The sequence below is a fragment of the Rhinatrema bivittatum genome, chromosome 4 (genome assembly GCF_901001135.1).
Source record: "Rhinatrema bivittatum chromosome 4, aRhiBiv1.1, whole genome shotgun sequence".
Taxonomy (NCBI): domain Eukaryota; kingdom Metazoa; phylum Chordata; class Amphibia; order Gymnophiona; family Rhinatrematidae; genus Rhinatrema; species Rhinatrema bivittatum.
Genome location: NC_042618.1, coordinates 74,361,563 through 74,386,335, shown reverse-complemented (window position 1 = coordinate 74,386,335; position 24,773 = coordinate 74,361,563). Strand labels below are relative to the sequence as shown.

General features: G+C 44.7%; 1 protein-coding gene across 3 annotated transcripts in view; it reads right to left on the bottom strand.

Annotated features, from left to right (window-relative positions):
- Positions 1–24,773, bottom strand: part of MAP4K5 (mitogen-activated protein kinase kinase kinase kinase 5) — a 341,354-nt gene that overhangs the window by 99,871 nt on the left and 216,710 nt on the right. For all 3 annotated transcript variants that reach the window (XM_029598355.1, XM_029598353.1, XM_029598354.1), the window contains 2 exons: positions 23,242–23,286; positions 11,619–11,661 (listed from right to left, as the gene is read on the bottom strand). In XM_029598355.1, coding sequence (XP_029454215.1) covers positions 11,619–11,661; positions 23,242–23,286 — 88 coding nt within the window. The remainder of the gene's footprint in view (positions 1–11,618; positions 11,662–23,241; positions 23,287–24,773) is intronic.

Here is a 24,773-nt window from a genome sequence, read left to right as displayed (position 1 = left end):
TCACTAAAAAGCTCAGGATTAAATGGGCTAAAATGTATAATTTCCTAAAGCCCTTGACAGCAATAGAGCTCTGAGAGTGGTCATGAACTCTGGCCTATGTGACACAGATACTATCTCCTGGAAGCTGACAAATAAAAATAAACTTATAGGATGATGCTTATCTTGTCAGGCCATTAATAGCCATTTTATAATGCAGCTAGGACATAACTGCCAAAAAAAAAAAATGCTTCTGTAGCATGTTTCATGTTGGACATTTCAATATCAAAATAGTGCTCTCTCTTCCTACTAGGGAATTAGAGTCAATCTCAAATAGCCTGTCAGAGTATTTATTTTCTGATATACTGTATGCAACCAAAGAAAGTAGCTAAGAGGCTCCACAAAGATACTATTGAATAGAACACAGGAGGAAAAATATTAGTGGAAAATAATTGGCCTATTCCCTCATATTGCCTCCACTTATCAAATTCTCATTTTCAGAACAGACAGGACAAATTGCTACTTACCAGATAATTTCCTTTACTCTAATGAAGGCAGGCCAATCCCCACAAGGTATCTCTACCAGTAGATAGAGACTGAATATAAGCTGTCATAGCCCTGCCCTGACATGAGCCCACCAGTATTCTCTGAAAAAGCCAAACTGTGGACAAACTAAATATACTTGAACATGATTATTAACAATCAGTCACTCATGATTCTAACCAAAAGGGAACACTGAGCTCAGTCAAAAGAATTAGCATTCACTAAACTGAAGGGTTGGTTAAGTCACTTACCAGTCTTCAAATGAAAAACAAAAATCAGGAAATCTCCGCAACATCCGCACCTAAAGGGCAAACCAAAGGCAAAAATTGATAGCCAAGAGCGGATAGAGTATTGGCTTGCCTTCATTAGAGGAAAAGAAAAGATCAGGTAAGTAATAATTTCTCCTTCCTCTGCACTTAGACATCCCAAGAGTGGGATGTACCAAAGCTACTCCTGAAGAGGGCGCCCACAGTCTAGTCAGCACCGCCTGTGCAAATGCCGCATCCTCCGGAGCCCGAATATCCAAGTGGTAATGCATGGAAAAGGTATGTAATGATGACCACATTGTTGCTCAGCAAATGTCGACAGGAGACAATAGGATTTCCGCCCACAAAACGCCTAAGCCCTCGTGGAATGCGGCCTAGTCTGCTTTGGCAAAGGAATCTTGGCTTCCACATAAGCGACCATGATGACTTCCTTAACACCTTGTTTACCGCCACCGTGGAGCACAACCAGATGATCAGACTTCTGGACACATTTAGAAACCTCCAAGTACCGCAGCAAACGACACTTGACGTCCAAGTAACACAAAAGACAATATGATACACTCATCTCTTCCTGTCCAATGTGGACAGGGAAATGGGTCGATTCAAATGAAACTCCATAACAACATTTGGCAAAAAACAGAAGGCACAGCCTGAAGCTATACCGCTGCCAGTGTCATACGTAGAAAAGGCTCACGGCAAGAAAGAGCCTGCAGCTCAGAAACCAGATGTGCAGAACAGATTGCCACTAGAAAGCAGAGTTGCTTACCTGTAACAGGTATTCTCTGAGGACAGCAGGATGTTGGCTCTCACACATGGGTGATATCATCAGATGGAGCTCTGATGTAAAAAAATTATGTTAAAGTTTCTAAAACTTTGGCTAGGCCCACTGAGCATGCCCAGCACGCCATATAGCATGCATCCATGCGGGGTCCCTTTCCAGTCTTGTAACATAGAATTATAATTAAAATAAAAAAAATAGGAGAAACCCAACTCTGCGGGGTAGCAGGTGGGTTTCGTGACGATTAACATCCTACTATCCTCTGAGAATATCTGTTACAGGTAAGTAACTCTGCTTTCTCTGAGGACATGCAGGATTTTAGTCCTCATACATGGGTGAAACCCTAGCTACAGGCTGCTCCCCAACACAAAAGGGGACCAATGGACACACAACCAGGTGCCAATGGGTACACCACCGGTGCTATTGGTAACAAAGGGGGAGACAGCCTGAACCCAAATAATGGGTCCTAGGTGGGAGACAGTTGGGTTCTACACCTCAAACAGGTTCCAAAGGACAGACTGGCTGAACCTACTATTGCGTCGGCCATCCCTGTCCAGACAGTAATGCGATGCGAATGTGTGGAGAAAACTCCATTTCACAGCCTTGCAGATCTCCTCCATGGGAACTGCTCACAGGTGGACCACAGATGCTGCCACAGCTCTGAGAATGAACCTTGACATGACCCTAAAGATGTAGTCCTGCCTGGGCATAACAGGAGATGCGATCTGCTAGTCAACTGGATAGAATCTGTTTGACAATGGCAAAGCCCAACCTATTCTTATCAAAAGAAATATGTCAGGTGGACTGTTTATGGGCTTCTGTCTGCTCCAGATAGAAGGTTAAGGCTTGCTTGCAGTCCAAACTGTGCAGTGCTCAGTCGCCTTGACGTGAATGGGGCCTGAGAAAGAATAATGGCAGGATGATTGACTAAGATGGAAGTCCATCACACCTTAGGCAGGAACTTAGGGTGCATATGCAAAACTACCCTGTCATGATAAAACTTAGTGTAAAGTAATTAAGTCACTAAGGCCCGGAGCTTGCTTACCCTGCGCTGAAGTGACTGCCACCAAAAATACGACCTTCTAGGTCTGGTACTTCAGGTCACAGGTGTGCAGCGGCTCAAAAGGAGCTTTCAGCAGCTGAGCTAGTACCACGTTGAGGTTCCAAGACACAATGGAAGGCCTTAGGGGAGGCTTCAATTGAAGCAGGCCCTGCATGAAATGTACAACTATAGGCTGTGCAGATATGGGCATATCATCTACATCTTGGTGGTAAGCGCCAGCTGCACTGAGATGAACTCTAAGAGTTGGGTTTTAAGCCAGCTTCTGATAAGGTGTAGAAGGTAGTCAAGCAATTTTTGTGGGGGGCAGGAGAATGGATCTAGGGCTTTCTGCTCACACCACACGGAAAACCGCCTCCTCTTCAGTCCAAAGGACTTTCTAGTGGAAGGCTTTCTAGTAGACACCAGGACCCGAGAGACATCCTCTGAAAGATCAAACAGCTGCAGAATTAACCTCTCAATATACAGGCTGTGAGTGACAGGGCCTGAAAGTTGGGATGTTGGAGCCTGCCTTGATGTTGTGTTATGAGATCTGGGGAAGACCAAAGACTGGTCTCCAGATGGACAACTCCTGTAGGAGTGGAAACCAGATCTGTCTTGGCCAATGAAGAGAGATGAGAATCTTAGTCACTCAGGGAATTGGAGTATACACATACAGAAGGCCCTTGCCCCAGGTAACAGGCCAGGGCATCCGAGGCTGGAACACTGTGTGACCTGTACAGGGAGCAGAACCGAGGCACCTTCTTGTTGCAGGGGGACGTGAACAGATCTACATCCAGGCTCTCCTAGAGGCGGAATATCCGATTTGCTAACTCCTGGCTCAGAGACCACTCGTGGGGTCGAAGACTCGACTCAGCCTGTCAGCTACCATATTCTCCATCCTGGCCAGGCACATAGTCCTGAGCATCATCCCGTAGGACAGGTCCCATGACCAGATCTGGATCGCTTCCTGATATAGGCGGTATCATCCTGTGCCTCCCTGCTTTTTGACGTACCACATGGCTACCTGGTTGTACGATCCCGTGCCACCCTGCTTGTTAACATACCACATGGCTACTTAGCTGTTGGTTTGGATCAGGATAACTTTGTTGGACAGCTGACCTCTGAAACCCATAGTGCGTACCTGATTGCCTGAAGCTCCAGGAAATTAATTTGACAAGAGCGTTCCTGAGTAGACCAGAGACCCTGGGTGCTGAGCCCATCTACAAGAGCTCCCCACCCCAGGGTAGATGTATCCATGGTTAGTACAGTTTGAGTAGGGAGACTTTGAAAAGAGATCCCCCTTATACAGATTTGAAAGCACCCACCACCAGGACAGAAGGGGTGACTTGGATGCAATTCTGGAGACTCTGAGTGGCCTGGTGCCACTGTGACCTCAGGGTCCATTGGGCTCTGGGCATGTGTAAATGTGCCAAGGGAGTAACATGGACAGTTGTGGCCATATGGTCCAACAGCCTCAACATGTGCCAGGCTGACACCTGCTGGCTCTGCTGAATCACTGCTGCGATTTTCACCAAGGTGATGGCCCTCTGGCAAGGCAGTAAGGTCTTGGCCTGAGCCGTATCTAGCGGGGCTCCTATGAAGTCCAATTGAGGAGATGCGCTGAGAGAGGCCTTTTGGTAGTTGAGAACGAAGTCTAGCGAGTCCAACACCCGAGTTGCAAATGCAAGTCCTGGTGGCTCCTGCCTGAGATGTGCTCGACCAGCCAATCGTCCAGATACAGGAAAACATGCACTCCCAGCCTAGGATGGGACAGTGTCCTCATGTTCTCTTTGAAATTAGGAAGTAGCTGGAGTAGAATCCCTGCCATCCTTACCCTGGTGGTATGGTCTCGACCGTTATGGCCGCTAAGAGGGAGGAGACCCCGCTAGTAGTACCTTCTGATGTGGTACGAGGATGGGCAGCACTGGGTCTGGTGTCATCAGTGCCACAGGACCAACCCCTTGCAGTGCCCAGTCCACCGCTAGATGGACTTGGCGCTCCAGTTCCTCCTCAAACGTTGCCGATACCAACACCGACTGGGAGGAAGGAGGGGTGGCCGGATCCTCTTTGGAACTTCAAGGTGGATCGGTGTCTGGCAACAGGCACCATGCATCAACAGGGACTGGTGCCAATGCTTCTTCAGCTTCCCTTGATGCTTGGCCTGGTCCTTCCCTGGCGCAGAGGCCAATGACAATGATCTTGTCCTCAGCCTGGAGGCAACTGATGATAGTCTTTGGCGCCCCTGTCTGCTGGTAGCGTCGACAGAACAGTCCTGCCAATGTTGATGACTCGGAGTCCATCAGTGCGGCTCCTTAGTCCTTTGATGGTGATACTACCGATGCCTCAAGACATCTTACACCCAAACAGCTGCTCCATCTTGTCTAGTCGAAGCCAATGTCCCTTTGGGGTCATCTGGGCGCATAATCAGCAATCCTGGATGTCATGCAATGCCCCCAGGCACAGGACACATATGTCATGTGGATCTGTGATTGACATGGACATTGGACACCGGGGCATCGCCGAAGCCCAGACGTGACCATGACGGACGAAACAAAAGGGGCTCAAACAGAAGACGATGGTGGTGGGAGTCAATAGCCAGCGAGCACTGATACACTGCCACCACGGGGAATTGACCGCGAAAGAAAACAATGAATCGCCAAAAACATTGGCTAGGAGATGCTATGGAAGGGTACAAAGAGGGACCCGGTAATAGAACAATGGAGGAAAAACCGTGAGAAACACCAAAGTTTTCCACAAGGCCAAAAAACAGCCAAAATGAGCACATTCACACTGCGAGGCTTACAGCTTTGCTGAGAGAGAGACTGGAGAGGGACACCAGGTGGATGCATGGTATAGGGCATCCTGGGCATGCTCAGTGTGCCTAGTCAAAGTTCTAGAAACTTTGCCATAAGTTTTCCCGCATCGGGGCTCCATCTGATGATGTCACCCATGTGTGAAGACTATCATTCTGCTTGTCCTCAGAGAAAAACTGTCTTCAGGATAAGCAGCTACAAGAAAAGGCCACATAAGGACCAAAAAGTCAGACCTGCCAAAAAAATTCAGGACCAGATTAAGGTCCTACAGAGGCACCAGCAGTCGTAAGGGAGGACGAAGATACTTAACTTCCTTCAAGAACTGGGACATATCAGGATGGGAAGCAAAGGCCCACCTTTGACTCGTCCCCTATAACAAGCAAAGGCTGCCACCTGAACCTTCAAGGTGTTAAGGGCCAAACCTTTACGCAATCCTTTCTGTAAAAATTCCAAAATAAATGGAATATCCACATGGAGAGGCTGAGAACCTCTCTGCACAACAGGCCTCAAAATGTCTCCAAACTCTTACACAGGCCAGAGACAGAGAAAATTTCCTGGCCCTAAGCAAATTGGAAATCATTGCAGGCGAATGAACGTGTTTCAACAGTTTTACAGTTTGGCCTCTCAAGGGCCAAACTGTAAAACAAAATAGACTTGGATCTTCATGAATAATGGGTCCCTGCTGCAACAGATCCTTGCAAGGAGGCAGTCTGAGGGGACGCCCACCAGCAATCTCTGCAGATCAGCATATCATGGCCTCCAGGGCAAATCTGGAGCCACCAAAAGTACAGTGTCGGCCTGACTTGCAATTTTCTGAATGATCCTGATTATCAGAGGCCAGGGCAGGAAGGCTACCATGCGGACACACCTGAATGAGAACACTGATGCCCAGTGCTTTCGGATCCCGCTTGCGACTGAAGAACCACGGGAATTTCGCGTTGTCGGAAGTCGCCAGCAAGTTTAGGTATGGGCAGCCCCAGCGTTGCACTTTGAGCTGACAGACTTTGTCTGCTAACTCCCACTCTCCTGGGTCCAAGCTGTTCCTGCTGAGAAAGTCGACCTGTACATTGTCCATTCCGGCAATGTGGAAAGCGGATATGTCTAGCAGATGTTGCTCTGCCCATACCATGAGCGCATCTATCTCCTTTGACAGCTGCTGACTTCTGGTTCTGCTCTGTTGATTGATGTAGACCGCCGCTGTTGCATTGTCCGATATTATCCGGACCATCCGAGCCTCTAGACGCTCTGTGAACTACAAAGCACAGCAGCCGTGCTGCCCGTGCTTCCAACTGGTTGATGTTCTACTGCCGTTCCTTGGCATTCCCGCAACCTTGCACCATCAACTCCTAACAGTGAGCCCCCCAACCCAGGAGGCTGATGTCTGTTATAAGCACTAACCAATCTGACATCTCCAAAGAAACATCCTTCCAGAGATGATCTGCTGCAACCACCAGTGCAATTGGACATTCCTCTCTAATGGTAAGAGAAGCCTCACCGTTTAGTTCTGCGACTTCAGACTCTAGTGGGAAAGCAATGTTCATTGAAAAAGTCACATATGCGCCCTCGCCCAGGGAACAATCTTCAACATGGCTGTCAGCAAACCCAGGACCTGAAGATAAGACCATTCTGTCGGGCAAACAGTCATTCTCAGGGTTTGAACTTGAGTAATCAACTTCTGAATTTGACTCTCTGGCAGAAACACTCTGCCCTGCTTCAAATTGAAACAAACGCCAAGATACACTCCAGTATCTGTGATGGCTGTAAGCTGCTCTTGGCCAAGTTCACCACTCAGTCTAGATCCTTCAGTAAGACCACCTTGCAAGAGGCCAAGTGATTTTCTTCCACGTTCTTGACTAGAATCAATCTGTCGTCCAGATGCAGATGGAACTAGGATGCTGTCCTTGCACAAGGTTGCCGCTACTACCACCATGACCCTTGAAGGCGGCCCTGGCCACAGTGGCCAGCCTAAAAGGCAAGGCCTGAAATGAAGTCCTAGAATGGCAAACTTTAGGAACTGCTGATGTTCCTGGCGAATGGGAATATGCAAATGTGCCCCCGTCAGATCCAGAGATGTGAGGTATTCCCGATTGTACCGCCATTATTACAGAGCATACAGTCTCCATTTGGAAATGAGTGACCCTACAAATGATGACTGACTCCTTTGAGATCCAGGATGGGTGAAAAGGATCCCTCTTTCTTGCATATGCAAAATAGATGGCATAGCGGCTTGTATTTTGTTGTGATTCGGGAAACAGGTAGCACGGCCTTCAGGTCCAATAGTCTTAAATGTAGTTTCCACTGCTACCCTCTCTTCTGAGGAAAGTTGCATGGAGAGATCATAAAGGCATCTGGAGGAATGTTAAGAAATTCTAGAGCATAGCCATCCCAAATCACTTCCAGGACCCACTGGTCCGATGTCTTTTGGACCCACCTCTGATAAAAGCGAGATAGATGGCCGCCTCTCTCCTGCACCAGCAGGTGAGTCAGCAAACTTTTATTGGGAAGATCGAGAGCTCCATTCCCGAAGCCTGCATCCTTTTGAGGCCTTCTGGGGTGAAAGCCTAAGATCTACTAAAAGGATGGTGTCTCTGAGAGGAAGCTCTCCTAAAAGGACAAAATTGCCTGAAATCTTGAGAGCAGCCACTTGCTTGAAAAGTGGCTTCTCCGGCAAATGAGGGTCCTGGGATTCCTTCCCCCCATCTATTTGCCAACTACTCCAACTCACTGCCAAACAAAAGAGATCCCTTGAAGGGCAGTCTGATGAGATTGGACTTAGAAATGGTGTCTGTTGATCAACTGCACAGCCACAATTGACATCTAGCCGCTATTAAAGAAGCAAACTCTCTGGTGCCAGTGCAAGCAAGGTCATAGTTCGCATCAGCTAAGAAGGCTGCCCCCGTTTCCATTACCGTTCTGCCATCTGAAACCATTCCCCCAAACTCCTGAGAGAGATGAAGCACATAGCTCAAGCCATCAGGGAACAAGAAGCAATTTGCAAATTCATCACCATGGCCTCAAAAGCTTAATGATAGCTTTAATCCTTCTATCCTGAGCATCCTTTAGAGATGCCCCTCCAAACCACCGGAATGGTGGTTTGCTTAGTGACAGAACACACCAATGTATCCACATTTGGGAATCACAACTACGCTTTTGCCTGCGGATTCAAGGGTTATAAACCCAAGGCATGCCCACCTTTAAAACTTGCCTCTGGTGCACTCCATTCAAGATCAATCAAATCCTGAACTGAATTCAGGAGGGCAAAAATATGAAAGCTTTGTGTAGGGTAATCAATATAAGCATCCTTCTGCATACCTGAAGAGTTACTCCCAGATTTCTCAGAGCCTGAGAAATCAGACCTGGTAACTCATCCCTACGAAAGAAAAGGAGAAGAGTTCTATATGGCTCTAAATCTGAGGGAATTTCCCCTTCCTCAAGAGGGGGAGCAACCCAAATCATCATTAGTGTCATCTTGATCCACATCCACTCAAACATAGTCAGGGATTGTTATACCATGTTGTTTGTACATGGTGGTGGACCAAGGGGGGGGGGGGGGGGGAGCCCAGCATTCAATCCCGATTTAGGAGGCATTAGTGTCTCTGAAGGACGCCCCTGCAGAAAAGTCTGTAGTCCCTGGAAAAATTCCACCCAGGAAAAGAAGAAAGGGTCCATATCAGGCCCCACAGGTCCAAACCTGATGTCCTGTGAGCAAGACTCTCCTGAAGACGTCTCTGCCAGTGGATTAACTGAAGAAGGGGGACACCCTTGTTATGTCTCCTCCAGCTCCACTCCCCTTAGATCAAGGGAATGGATTAGAGTCGGCAAAATCAGTAGGGGGCAAATTACCTCGAGGCAGCGTTGACACAGGCTTGCAGAAAGCTCCAGCCCTATTTCCCTTATATGGCATGCAGCACAAATTGCTAAGCGCTGAGACATCGATGCTGGTGCCATGGCGTACCAGTTAATGCACACCTCAGTATGATACGCACTTAATACACACTCAGATATGCGGCCGGGTATATGTTTAGCTACATGCACAGCTACGCGCTTAACTGTGCGCACAATATACAAACAATGCACACACAGGCAAGCATGCACAATATGCGCTCAGCTACTCTACAAAGCACACAAAGCAATAGGCTGCATAAGTATGCGCACAACAAGTCACGGATCTAGGCGCACAAGTAGGTATGCACGTGTGCAATGTCACACACAAAAAACATGTGAAGGAACTGCCGCGGCCTATCACGTGGCCACAGATAGGAAGCGGGGCCTAGCCAAAAGGCTGCTCAACCAGTCAAACATGCGCTGCGCCTTTACCCCTTAGTAAACTCCCCAGAGATGTGAGCGGGAGACAGTGAAAAACCAATGCTGAGAAGGAAGACCTGGTAAGAATGAAGAACTTCACTAAAACTTCTTTTGAAATTATTTTTTTTACTTGAGCTCAGCGCTCCCTGGCTAAGAACAGGAACTGGTCTCCAGCTATGGGGGAAGAGGGCAAAATCCTTCACCACCATGCCTCTCTTGGCTTGCAACGGCTACTTTTTTTTTTTTTTTTTTTAACAGGCAGTCCCCAGTAGGGAAATGCATGTCCATCATCTGCTGGAGACTGAGAATACTGGTGGGCTGATGTCGGGGCAGGGCTATATATCCATGACATCAGCTATCTGCTGGTAGAGATGCATAACTCATTTGTGGGGACTGGCCTGCTTGAATGCAGAGGAAATACAAATTTTTCTTTGACAAATCCTGTTCAATTGATCAGCTGATAGCAATAGTTATTTTATCTCTGGAGAAAGTTGTTAATTAAACTTAAAACCTGGCTATTTAGCCAAGCTTTCCCTTAATCTTTTCACTTTAGATACTCTACATCTCAAGCCTTCCTTACAACTTACATAACCATTGTGATTAAAAGGTTTTGCTATCTCTCTGTCCTTCTTTCTTCAATTCCCAAGTTTGATCTCCTTGTTATATGTAACTTTTTACCTCCTCTGATTATTTTATTGTTAATCGGTTGATAAGAATGTTTTCCCCTTCGTTCCATGTAAACCGATTTGATATGACACCCGTCATGAAGGTCGGTATATAAAAGAATTAAATAAATAAAAATAAAACTGTCTTCAAACTATGAAGACCCACCTCTCAGTACCAAGCAGGCACTTTATGTTAAAATGAATCACCACCATACTGTCTGCTAACTGTGGAGAAAATGGAACAGACTAACTCATGAAAGCAGCATGCAATGTTAAGTGACTGTACCGCAATCTTTATACAAGTATACGCTATTTAATGCACAATATAGTCTATTATTGTACAAGTTTGAGACAATACTAATAAACGTAACTGCTTTATATACTTTTATTCCAAACAAAATCTCAGCATGCAATACAGTTTTATTTTCAACACTAAGCAATTTCTCCTCCCATCTTTCCACCCTACCTCCTTTAATCAACTTCCCTCTCCCCTAACTCCTGGCATTATCACCTTCTCTTCTCCCTTCCCCAACACCTTGTGGCATATTAATCTGTCCCCTTCCCCAATCCATCCGCAATCCTTGAACAGCAAAATTCTGGGAGCAGGCTTACAGAATGCTGCTTCCTCCTCTGCCAGCTTCCCTCTGCAATCTGAACTGCACAGAGCCAGCAGAGCCCTGTGCAGTTTCTGTTGCAGGGGGAAAGCATGAGCAGCTGCCAATAGGTGCTGCTCTCCCATGCCCCTTGCTGGTGGGAGGACATCCTATAGGCCCGGAGAGAAACAGGAAATGAGACTGAAGCCGCGGCACACCTGCACTTCAGCTACAACATATTAGAGTGCTGTAGCACACCAGCTGGGAAATGCTGCCTTAAAGGACAATGTTACTTTGAATACAGAAATGTTTCTCCTTTTAAGGGTGTATATTGTTAACCATTAGTATTATACACCCTCCAGGATTAGCATTTTTAGGCGGCATACTTTGAAATGTTCCTTTTCAAAAAGCACTGACGCATATAGCAGGTTCAGAGAATTTAGCTCTATCACATTCAAATGTACATCTTATATAGAAGAAGCTTTATGCACTGACAATGGTGTATCAATCTTCTATGCATAAATCCAGGAGCTGTGCCCTCTAGCAAGAAAGATTTGAATCTGTACCCGAATGAATACCATTGTTTAAAAAAGTTCATTAGTAGTTTCAGACTGGCATTTTTGGCAATTCTACTTACCTTAGGTGGTAGTGGAGGTGGTACTATTCGCTTTAGAGTTGATCTAAATTAAATCAGACCAATAAATTTCAGATATCTGAACAGGTACACACATCCTGGCAGTATAGATGACAAAAAATTAGAGACTACTAAAACTAAGAGAGACATTTAAATACAATTGTATGCACAAGTTTAGGTACCTCTTGTCAAATTGTCTGTTTCAATAATCTTAGTGAACAGAAGCTGACATGACCTTTACGTAGTATAAAGATAAATAAGACATCTTTCTGCAATTTTTAATGCAAAATTACTATTTGCTAATTTTAACAGATTGAAAATAATAAAATAGTGAATGTGGTCTGTGCAAACATTTGGATCCTTACAGCTGATTCATTTTGATAAAAAAAAGTGAATAAAGCAGATAAAAATTCAAGAAGTGCCGTACTGGGTTAGACAGAGGGTCCATCAAGCCCAGAATCCTGTTTTCAACAGTGGCCAGTCCAGATCATAAGTACCTGGCAAGATCCCACACAGTAAATAGATCCTATGCTGCTATCACACAGTGATAAGTTGTGGCTATTCTTGAAGTCTACTTAGTTAAAGGAAAATTGGTTCTTACCTAATTTTCATTCTTGGAATACCTCAGATCAGTCCAGACAAATGGGTTTTGCATCCCTACCAGCAGATGGAGGCAGAGAATAAAACCTTTCAGGAACTGCTACATAACTGAGAGTGCCACCTGCAGTCCCTCAGTATTGACCTGTACTCAAGCCAATGCAGAGGGAAAAAAACCCAACTCTCCAACTCAAACAAACTTTCCCCTCTAGGTTGAACAGAGAACCCATGGTTGGATCTCCTTGAACTGGAGCTCTTTCAACAACAAAGGAACTGAAAACCGCCTGGCTCCATCTGTTCAACATATTTACACAGAGAAGACTCTGAATTAGACCCTAATCACAGCTACCACAGTCTTTCGGAAACAAGGGGATGGGCCTCTGGACTGAGCTGTGGTATTCCAGGAACAAAAATCAGCAGGTAAGAACCAATTTTCTTTTCCTGTTCATATCTCAGATCAGTCCAGGCAAGTGGGATGTACCCTTACATCCTTTCTTTGCTTCCCTGAACAAAACAAAAAGATGATCCGATTGATGAAAACTATTAATATTCTTAAGATACTGCAACAGAATCCGACAAACATCCAAAAAGTGAAGTTCCCTTGCATGCGGTATCTCCCGAGGTAAATTTGGAAAAACTGGAAGCTCCACTGTCTCGTTTACATGAAGAGAGGAGATGGGACTTCGGTAAGAAGGAGGGAACTGTACATAGCGTCACCCCATTGCCACAATCTGCAGGAAAGGATATCTACAGGACAAAGCCTGAAGCTAAGAAATCCACCTGGCCGAACAAATGGCTACCAGAAAATCTGTCTTCAAGGACGCTCCCTGCAAAGGCTCAAACAGAAGAATACAAAGAAACCATAGAACCAAGTTAAGGTTCCATTCTGGGCACAACTTGTGCACCAGAGGACATAAGTGCTTGACCCCTTCAGAAAATGAACTATATCTCCCCCAAACCTTGCCTCTAAGGCATCCCAAGGCAGCCAGCTGCATGCAAAGTGAATTATAGGCCAATCCCTTTAGCAGACCCTGCTGCAAAAAGGCCAAAATGTGAGGGATGTCCACATGTAACAGATCCAAACACCAGGACTAAAACACCCTCCACACTCTGACACGCCAGAGACGTGGAAGGCCTCCTAGCCTGGAGTAAGGTGGCAACAACTGGCTCAGAATACCCTTTCAGATGCAAGCGCCGCCTGTCAAAAGCCAAGCTGCGAGACAAAGGTGATCTGCCCGATCCGAAAAGATGGGTCCTCTGCTGAAGCAACCTCTGTAGATGAGCTTACTTGAGAGGCCTGTCTACCATGAGATACACTAAATCTGCAAACCACGGACGACATGGCCACTCTGGAGCCACCAGAACCACCTTCTCTGGGTGGCCCTCTATGTGCCACAACATTTGGCCTACGAGAGGCTAAGCAGGAAACATGTAGAGCAGGATCCCTCTCAGCCAAGGAACATCTATCCCCTCAGAACCAACCTCCCTTCTCTGACTGAAGAACCAGGCCGCCGTGGCACTGTTATGCGACACTATCAGGTCCAACTGGGGGCTGCCCCACTTGCTGCAAATGAGCTCCCAGGCTTCAGAGGACAACTCCCAAACCCCTGGGCCTGTCTGCTGAGGAAATCTGCCTGCACGTTGTCCATGTCTGAAACGTGCGATGCTGCTATTCCCTCAAGATGCTGTTCTGCCCAAACAGTTCCTGGGCCTCCAGACTCACTCTGTGACTCTTAGTTCCTCCGTGATGATTGATGTACGCTACCGTCGTCGCACTGTCTGAGAAAAGTCTCACCATCTTTCTTTGGACCAGCAGAAGAAATGACAACAGTGCCCTGCGAGCTGCCCTCATTATCAAGCGATTGATGGACCAGGAAGTTTCGGGCAGTGATCAAAGACCTTGAGCCGTCCATCCCTGAAACACGGCATACAACCCTTGAGACTGGCATCCATGGTCACCACCACCCAGTCTGGAGCTTCCAGATCTACTCCCTTCTCCAAAATGTGATTAGATAGCCACCATGAGAGACTGGATCTGGAGACCATCTAGAGGGGCAAAGGCCGATGATACTCCTTTGACAACAGATCCCAACAGGATAAAAGCATTCTCTGTAGGAGATACATATGAGCAAATACCCATGGCACCAGGTTCAGCATGGAAGCCATGAAGCCCAGCACCTGCAAATGATCCCAGACCCTGGGTATTGAGAGGCTCAACAGGCGAGTCATTTGCAACTGCAACTTTACCTCTTTGCCCACAGCCAAGGACACCCTGCCAAACCGAATATTGAAACGCAGTCCCAGGTACTCCAATGTCTGGGTCAGCAGAACTAAAGTTATCTGGCTAACCTAGCTGGATATCCCCGATATTTGGCTAGGTTAACCAGATCTCTCAGCCCCTCCCCCAGAACTCCTTTGAAATGCCCCTTTGTCTGGCTAAATGGCCAGATAAAAAGCCATTTAGATGGATAACGTTTCAGTTATCCATCTAAATGGCTTTTGAATATGGACCTCATCATTTATGAGTTTTATTTTTAATCGGTCCAATAGGAGAATGGGCACCCAGAATAAAAGTAGCATCAAGAGGAAAAATAAGACTATGAACTTTATCAGAGCAAATATATGGATCAGTTTGGGGAGGTATGTCATCAGGGGGAAGATATTCTGTTGGATAATTGGAATAAGAGGATTAGTACTGTTTTAGACAGTACTTGCACCTTGAAGAGTAGAAGTGAAGCGCAGGAAAAAAAACACCCTGTTTTAATAAAGAGTAGAGATGAAAAAAAAAACCAAATGTAGAATTGAAAGAAGATGGAGGAAAGCAGAGGATCTAGTGTTCAAAGACTTATTGGTATGCTGTAAGCATACTATTAGGGGCACGAGGAAAAATATTTTTCAGATACAATACTTACAGCAAGTAATTCCTCTAAGGAACTATATCATACGGGCAATAGATTAGTGAATCCCCTTCAAGCCCTTTTAGGGTATTGTGAATTGGCACAGAATTGTGAAGAATTTGCAATTTATTTTATGGAAATAATAAAGACTTATCAGATTTGAGAAAGGATATAACAACAACTGAGAATTTGGATGGTGGGAAGATTATAGGAAAGATATAATGTACTCCTTAGAGGTAATATTAATGGAGTTACTAATCCATTTAAGTAAAATTAGGCCAGCATTTTGTTAGATTCCTGTCATATAAGTCTTGTTAAAGGTTTTGGACCAGATCTTTTGGTACATCTTGGAAATATAATGAATGTGTTCCTGAAACAGGCAATAGTTCCTGGACAGTTAAAACATTCTATTAAACCTTGTTAAAAAAGTCTGCAGGCAGATGGATCCAGGTGCAAAAACTGTAGACTGGTGGCTAATCAATCTTTTCTAGCTAAATTTTTGTATAGAATAGTAAATGCTCAAGTGAATATGTTTCTGGAAAATTTCCCAAAATTTTATAATAATCAGGCTTTAGGTGATGTCATCCTATGGCATCAGTACTAGTGTCAGTCACAAACAGAGTTTAATATTATAGTTGGAGAGCATTAGTCCTGCTTACACTATTAAAAAGTACTTACTCATGCTCTCCTACACAGTTCAATAAAACATTCAGCATTTGAAAAACAGAACAATTAAAAAAAATGACAATATGACAAAATTAACATTTCTACTTCTTGGTGCCTCAAGGATAAAGCTGAAATGTGAAGAGACCTGAGTTGCGAAAGAACGCATCACTTACAAGTTATTGATGAGGTGGGCAAAAGCTTCATTAAATAGATGGGTCTTAAGACCTCAGCATTTGATCTAGTAAATCATCAGATACTGGAGAATAGATGTAATATGATGGGATTAGACAGGAATATGTTAAATGATATTGTCTTTTTTTTTTTTTTATCAGGCAGAAGTCAATAAATTGAAATCAATGGTGAAACATGAAAGCCTAGATTGTTGCCTTTGGGAGTGCTGCAGGTCTCCTCCCTATTACCTCTTTTTAATATATTTCTTCATTCTCTTGGAAAGATCATAAGGAGTCATGGCAGAGAGGGACACTACTATGCAGATGATATTCAATTAATGGGGTTTCTGCAATCTAAGAGATCATGCCTTGGAAAAGTTCAGCTTAGTTTGAAAGATATTGCTAGTTGGTTACTAGCAAGAAATTTAAAAGTGAATAGATCTAAAATGGAAATTCTGAGCATAGGATATAAGAACCCATTAAAACAGCTGCCACTTGGAGATTCAGATAGTTGACAAAATAAAAAATTTAAGAGGTTATAATGAAAGGGAATCTGCTATCTCAGGTGTTGGCAGTAGCCAAGAAAGCCTACAATAACTGAGGCTTGTGACCATATTTAGATGGTAAAGCCTTGCAGTCTGTTGTCCTCTCTTTCATGATATCTCATTTAGATTACTGCAAGACTTTGTTGATGGCCCTACCAGAATATTTAGTACATAAACTAAAATTAGTTTATAACACAGCTGGGAGATTTATTCTGCGTAAATCACAGAAGGAGAAGGTGACACCTATGTTGAGAATCATGCATTAGCTGCCAATCTCAGCCCGCATTACTGAGTAGTAAGAAAGGGTAAGTTAGTAAATCTGGCAAAGATGGTCAACTGGTCCCATGCTAGTAGGCAGTTACAATCAAGTCAAGGGGCTGTGTTAGGTGTTCCAGCTTTGAAACAAATACAAAGAATTTGAATTTGGCAATACTTTAGTAGCCCCTATATTGTGGAATGTTAAGACTGGAAATAGATTATCAGAGGTTCAGAAAGATGGTTAAAATGTGGTTAATTCCAACAGATTAAATAATAGATCAATATTGGGTAGGAATTAAATAAAGATTTAGATAAGAAAATGTATGATGATAGCTATAACTTATTAATTTTAGTTACAGCTTAGCAGTTTGTATAAAATAGTCTTTTTTTAACCACTAATACAAATTAATAATTTCTAAGTGGTATATATCTAGGAATCCTCCTAAAAGGATAACCTTTACATAAACAACTTAACTTAAATATATTTCATATACAACAAATTGAACATTACAATAAACTTTCAACAACCATGGGCTCCTCTAAGTACCAGTCTGAATTCTTGAAAACGAAAATAATTCACTCTTATAAAGCAGGAAAAGCTATTTTAAAAAAACAAATCTCTAAATGCTTCCAGCAAGCAATTTCAACTGTCAAACATTGCTAAGAAATATTTATTTTATTTATTTATTTAAAATTTTTATATACCGACATTCATCCAGGATATCATATCGGTTCACATTGTAACGCAAAAACAGACGCACGGCATGGCGCTTTACATTGAACAGTAAAAACATGATAACAAGGCATTAACGAGGGGGGGGGGGAACAATAACATGGGAAGTTTTGCAATAAAATTATAAACAAAGTTTGCAATTATATACATATGTACAAAAGAAAGAAAACTATGAGGTTAATTTTAATCAGGCTAGGAGATAAGATGGGGAAGAGAAGGGAGGAGAGCGATGAAAGAGGGGGGCAGAGAGAAAGAAAAGAAGGTGGCGGAGAAAAGGGGAGGGGAGAGAGGGGCGGTAGAATGGGAAACAGGGGAGGAGTGTGGAGAGTGGGGACAGTGGTGAGGTATAGTGAAAAATTAAGTGTATGCTTTTGCAAAGAGCCAGGTCTTGAGCTTCCGCTTGAAAGATTGAAATAGAAGTTACTACTGTAGCTACTGTGGTTGTGGAAGAACAGCTCAATTTTTGTTTCATCAGGCTAAGGCACTTCCTTGCAAAAAATTTCACGCTTATCAAAGTTTTGTTTTGTATACTTTAAATGGTGACTTTTGTGATGTCACATAAAAGGTTTCCTTCTGACAGTTCTTTCATGCAGATCATTGTTGTACAAGCAACACCATACTGTGGCCATCTACTCTAGTGTCAGTTAAACTTTCACATATTGTTTGCAATGATCTGCAGGTTCTTTATCATCAGTTTTCAGGCAGTGTTCCAGATCTTGAGGTCAACAGTTCTTTTTAACTTCAATTTCTTAACTATGTTTCTGACAATTGAAATTGCTAGCTGGAAGAGTTGAAAATTATTTTTTTATACCTTCCCTTGCTTGGAAAGAGTGAATTACCTTCATTTTCAAAAGCTCAGACAACTACTTTGAGGCGCCCATGGTAGTTGAAAATAGAAAGAACCACCCAATCACAATTTGAGAGGTTAGAAGGGTCAGAATATTTGTTCAATCTAATTGAAGGTCTAATGAGTCAATCAATATTTGATTGACTTTTTTTTCCTTGTGTCACACTTTGTTAATTGTAAACCGGCATGATGCGATTCCCATCGCGAATGCCGGTATAGAAAAAACTCAAATAAATAAATAAATACATATTTTGGGCCTTGTTTAAAAAAAAAAAAATTAAGTAGAAATGAATCAACTTGAAGGGTGTCCAAACCTTTGCACAGACCATAGTCACTGCTTTATTATTTTCAATTTGTTAAAATCAGCAAATAGTAATTTTGCATTAAAAATTGCATTACAATGTTATTTAATTTTATGCCATTGAAAGGTTGTATCAGTTTCTATTCATTTAGAGATTCACTGAATATGATCAGGGGTGCCTAAACTTTTCCATACAACTGTAGTAATATTTTCAGCTAGTTTTCTATTTTGATAAAACTATGCACTCAACAGCTACTAGAAATGTTAGATACATTTATACAGTGTACCTTAAGATTATGTATGTTAAATATTATATATTGCATTTTGTTTTTATGATTATATATTCTAACACCCATAGAAAGGCATGATCCAAACAAATTATATCTAAAGCAGCAATGCCTTTTGCTTCTTGAATTCCTGAAACTTGCAATGAATCTGACTCCCATCATACCAACAGTAAAAATGGCTGAAGGAGCTGATTTTTTTCTCTAGTGTATGTTAGATTGCAAGGCCAATGTTTAAATAAATTGTTGGCCTTTAAATATTGACTCTGGCTTTTTCTCCTGCTACATGATTCAATGGGATCTCCTTCATCTGCCAGTTTGTCTTAGGCTGCCCACAGTACAAACATACTGCCAAGGAGAGAAAGAATTAGGGAGGTAACTCACTGTATGGGAAGGGAGTTAAAAATGAATACATAAACTGTTGGGCATGAAAGTAAGAAGGGCTATGACTGCAGGTGGTGCATTTTAGAGTCCAACATGACTGAAGAAAGCAGAGTTCCTTACCTGTAACATGTATTTCTCCTAGGACAGCAGGATGTTAAGTCCACATACATGGGTGACATCATCGGATGGAGCCCGGCATGGAAAATTTATGTTAAAGTTTCTGGAACTTTGACTAGGCCACTGAGCACGCCCAGCATGCCGTATACCATGCTTCCACGTGGGGTCCCTCTTCAGTCTCATAACATAGAATTATGATTAAAATAAAAACCAGAAAACAGAACAAAGCTCCACGGGGTGACAGGCGGGTTTCATGATGTCTAACATCCTGCTGTCCAGCAGTGGCTCCAGCAGGGGGAGCGCGGGTATCGGCACAGTCTGTGCTACCGGCTCGATGCCCCGCAGGGCCTGCTTGACTGCCAGCTGGACTCTGTGCTCCAACTCCTTGAAAGTTGCCAATGCCAAAACTGACTGGGAGGCAGGAGGGGTGGCTAAATCTTCCTCGGATCCCAGAGGTGGATCGGCGATTGACACCAGGTCCGGTAGAGACAGTCGCAGACCCCCGGCATTGATGGAGGATGGGTACTCCTCGCCACAGGGTCGCTTCAGGGGCATCTCGGCTTCCCTTGGCCTGGTCTTTCCCCGGAGCCGAGGCTGATGAGAATGAATCCAACTTCCTCGACCTGGAAGAGATCAACTGGAGCCGGGTCCCCAGTGCCCTTATCTGCCAGCAGCATCGATAGGACCAACGGCCCCACTGATGTCGATGGCTCGGTGTTCATTGATGTGGCTCCAAGGCTCTTCGATGCTCTTGGGACATTCTTGACCCAAAGAGCTTCTCCATCTTCTCGAGTCGAGCGCAATGTCCCTTCGGGGTTATCTGGTCACACAAGCAGCAACCCCGGATGTCATGCAATGGCCCCAGGTAGAGAATACACACTTCGTGTGGGTCCATGATGGACATGGTCCTTGGGCACTGGGGGCATCAACTGAAACCAGATGAGGCCATGACCATATGAACAAGGTGTTATGGAACCCTGCCCACGGGTCCCCCCGCGAGCAGGCACTCACCCCATGTTGCCTTTTTGCTGTTCTTCTTCGCCCGACATGGCACGCACACCGCCGAGGTCAGGCCTTGCCGTGCGGTTGGAGCCGCGGACTCTATCTTTCTTTGCGGCTCGGAGGCCGCCCTGACACGCCCTCTTTGCTGTGGACTTTTACCTTCTTCGTGGCTGGGAGCCGCCACTGGCGTCATCGTGGTCTTCACGGCCTGGAGGCCGCACCCCCGGGCTGGAGTGGCGGCTAGAGCCGCCCCCAGGGCCTCCTGCAGCAGCTGGAGCCGCTGTCGTCTTCGGGCCTGTCTCCAGGCTCAGCCCTGCTGCTACGTAGGGACATCGACGCTGTGCAGGCCGCTGTCCGCAGTCCTGCACAAGCTCCTGCTCCTTCCCTCTAGGCGCGCGGGCGCCCCTCTTCACAGAATTTAAAGGGCCAGCCACAGGAAGTGTGGCTGACCCCACCTATGGACTGATTTCCTGCCTAGCCCTTTTTAAGGGCTGTCTTCACAGTACGTCTTCGCCTTGCATCGGAGTTACTTCACTCTGGAGGCTCCTGCCTGCCAGAGGTCCGTCAGGTCTTCTTAGTGGCGCTTCTCTTCGTTTCATCTCTTCATGTCAAGTCATGTTCGTGCCTGAGGTCCCCCGTCCAGATGTCCTGGTGTCTCGTCTTGATCTTCTGCTTCCTGATGTCCCAAGTTACTTGGTGTTTGATTCAGCGCTCCTGAGCCTTCTGGTACCTGTCAGGCCGTGCTCTCTCGGATGACGTCTTTCCCGAGCGTAGAGTAGCCTCAAATGGAATTTGTTCATGTGCTCCTGAGCCGTCATGTCCTGCCAGCCTTTGTGGTGCTTCGGGCGACATCTGGCTCTGGAGTCCCACCTTGACTGGATTCTTCCCTGCGCTCGTCCCGTCCTCAGCGTGGTCCGTGACCAGCCTCCTTGTACTGTGTAGGGCGCGCAGTGGGACAGGGTGGTCCGCGACCAGTCCCGCAGGTGGACTGTGTAGGGCGCCCTGAGAGACAGTGCCAATGTCCTTCCGCCCAGCTTCTCGTCTGGACTTCAAGTTCCTCGTCTCGTCCTGGATGCTGTTGCATCAGTCTTGGTATCATGTCAACGTCTTGCTCCTGATGCCGTCGCATCGACCCTGGACGGCGCAGGGAAGAATCCAGTCAAGGTGGGACTCCGGAGCCAGATGTCGCCCGAAGCACCACAAAGGCTGGCAGGACATGACGGCTCAAGCAGAAGATCCTTGGTCCGTGATGTCTTCGCATCAGCCTTGGTGTCATGTCTTCGCATCAGCCTTGGTGTCATGTCTTCGCATCAGCCTTGGTGTCATGTCTTCGCATCAGCCTTGGTGTCATGTCTTCGCATCAGCCTTGGTGTCATGTCTTCGCATCAGCCTTGGTGTCATGTCTTCGCATCAGCCTTGGTGTCATGTCTTCGCATCAGCCTTGGTGTCATGTCTTCGCATCAGCCTTGGTGTCATGTCTTCGCATCAGCCTTGGTGTCATGTCTTCGCATCAGCCTTGGTGCATTGTCTTCGCATCAGCCTTGGTGTCATGTCTTGCGCCAGCCCTCATCTCGGATGCCGTCCGCATCAGCCTTGGTGTCATGTCTTCGTCTGCGATGCCGTAGCATCGACCCTGGTGTCATGTTTTCTTGTCAAGGCTCGTCTGCCCTCAACCTCAGGCCAGGCCTGCTGCTCCATGCCGATCTAAGCAGCAGGTCCGAAAGGGCTCGGAATGGTTGGAGGACCATTCACATTCCAACATCATCATGTTGTTGGCCTTGGGAGCTTGCAGGCCTGGCAGAGGGTAAGCCCGTCAGCCATGCTGGAACACGCTGTCAACCCTCGGTTCGGTCCTGGATCTGTCTGGGGTCGGGCTGAGGCCCAAGGGCACACTAAAACACCCTCCACATAACACAAGGAGGGAAAAAATGACAGGACGGCGGCGGACGACCGAAGCCTGCTGGCACTGAGGAACTGCCGCCACAGGAGGAATGGAAGAGAAATTAAACTTACCAAACCGCCAAAAAACCTGACTGAGAGGCTAAGGGAACCAAAGAGTGGCACGCATTGAAGAAAACACATGAAAAAGCAAAATTTATTGGTGGAAAAGTTTTCCAAGGCAATTTCAAAAGAAAAGCCACAAGCTCACTTCAAGGCTAAAGCTCCACAGGGGAAAAAAATTAAAAAAGAGACTGAAGAGGGATCCCGCGAGGATGTGTGGTATAGGGCATGCTGGGCATGCTCAGTGTGCCTAGTTAAAGTTCCAGAAACTTTGACATAAGTTTTCCATGCTGGGCTCCATCCAATGTCACCCATGTGTGAGGATTACCACATCCTGCTTTGTCCTAGGAGAATCCCTATTATATGCCAGGGAACTTCCTAAAATCATGCACACCAGGATTGCTAAATTACACACAAAATCAAAGAAATTGATTAATTTCATTTCACAGAAAAGATGGGGTTTATTTGGATTTTTCTTTTAGAGTATTCTACAAAGCAAAGGGTTTCTCCCCCCCCCCCCCCCCCACAAAGCTTTTTTACTTTATGTAGGACATTGTGGAAAAATTAAAAATAAAATTAGAAGCACATTTTTTTAAATAAATGAATATATAAGCCTATAATCACTCAGTTTAAAGGCACCTACCTATATGAGAAGGTAACTGCCTTCCCACAATGTTTGTTCCTATTTTTGCTAACAACTACCACATTGAACACTTTCACTAACAGTTATTTCTGAATTAGGTAACAAAATATGTGAAATAATTACTATTTTTCTTATCGGTGTTATTAGAATAGCCATTAACTAAAAGGAAAAATCCACTTACTCTTCAGCATCTTCAAAACTATCACCAAATCTTATAAGATGCCCCCTAGGTAGAATATATAGGTGAATAAGAAACTGTAAGTGGTAGTATGAAGTATTCAGCTGACAAAATAACATATCTATATATGCATACAGTATATTTATTGCATTAAAATAGTACTTGCATTTTGTTCATAGTATTCAGAAAGTATACATAGTGAAAAAGTTCCTTTATAATGAGTTATGAAGATAACATTTAGACCTCATTTATGGCACCTACAGAAGAAAATTCCAAAGGTTTACTTAGTGCATTTTAATGAACCTGCACACAGATTCTACAGTTCTTTATCACTTTTTCACCATCCCATTAAAGGCAGGTCAGCTAGAGAATATACTTTTTTATATTACAGTGGTCCTCCACAGGAATATGTTTAGGTCACCCTGAGAAGAGAAGTGTTTGGGTTGATGTGTGAAAGTTCTGACCTCAGCTTTCCTTCTCCATTCTCAACAGTGTCAACTCCAAAAAGACGACTAATAAAATGCAATCCACAAACCTCGCAAAATATTTTATAAAACACAATATACCCTAAGGTGGGAAAATGTATTGCTTTTCTAGACTGTTTATGGACTTCAGTTGTGTTCCAAGTTCCTAGCTGCCATCTGACTTAGAACAGTAGCCAGAAAGGGAGATTAAACTGCACCCTGATTATAACACTCTATAATATTGCTGCAATTATTTGCAAATCAACTTTGGAGTCATTTATACTGAAGATTTTTTTTTTTCCTGAATTGTCTGGCTTCCCTGTCCCAGGAAATAACTAACATCACCAACACAGCTACTAAGAACTAGATGGCCTTCATTAATTTACTTATTTTGGGCCTAAAACCTTTCCCCTGCTCCTTTGGGTTTCCAAGCCAATCAGAACCCAATGCTATAGTCAAATCTAATCTAATCTTTGATTTTTTACATGCTTTTTTACTAAAATATGCTCAAAGAATGGTACAACTACAATTAAGCACCAAAATGCATAAAAAAATACAATACAAAATATAACACTTTCAATTACATCAATATAAATTAATCAAAACCCTATAACCCAATCCAACAGACTCAACAGGGCTCGATTCCAGTTTCTGGTTCCCTTGCTTGTCATGAAGGGTCTCATAAAAGGGTATGCCTCTTTGGCTTGCCCCTTCAGCTACAACCTGCCACTGAGCAGGGCCAGGTGATATCTTTGGTGGGAGGGGGAGGGCATGGCAATCACAATTGAGCCTAGAGCTGGAGGAAGCCATGAGTCTACCAAGCCTACATTAGCAAATAACTAGGGTCTCCAGGCTAAGCATGCAGAGACCATGCTTAGCCTGGAGACACTGACTGCTGCTCCCTCTAGAACCTGATGAATGTGTACCCTGAGTCTCGCCACTGGATGTTGCTGAGCAGGAGCCGGGCACAGTAATCATTAATTTACTTGTTTATCGCTGATGCAACTGATCCTGCTAAACTTGATTATCCAATTAATGTACAATGCTCATTTTAAATACATTTTAGCTGGA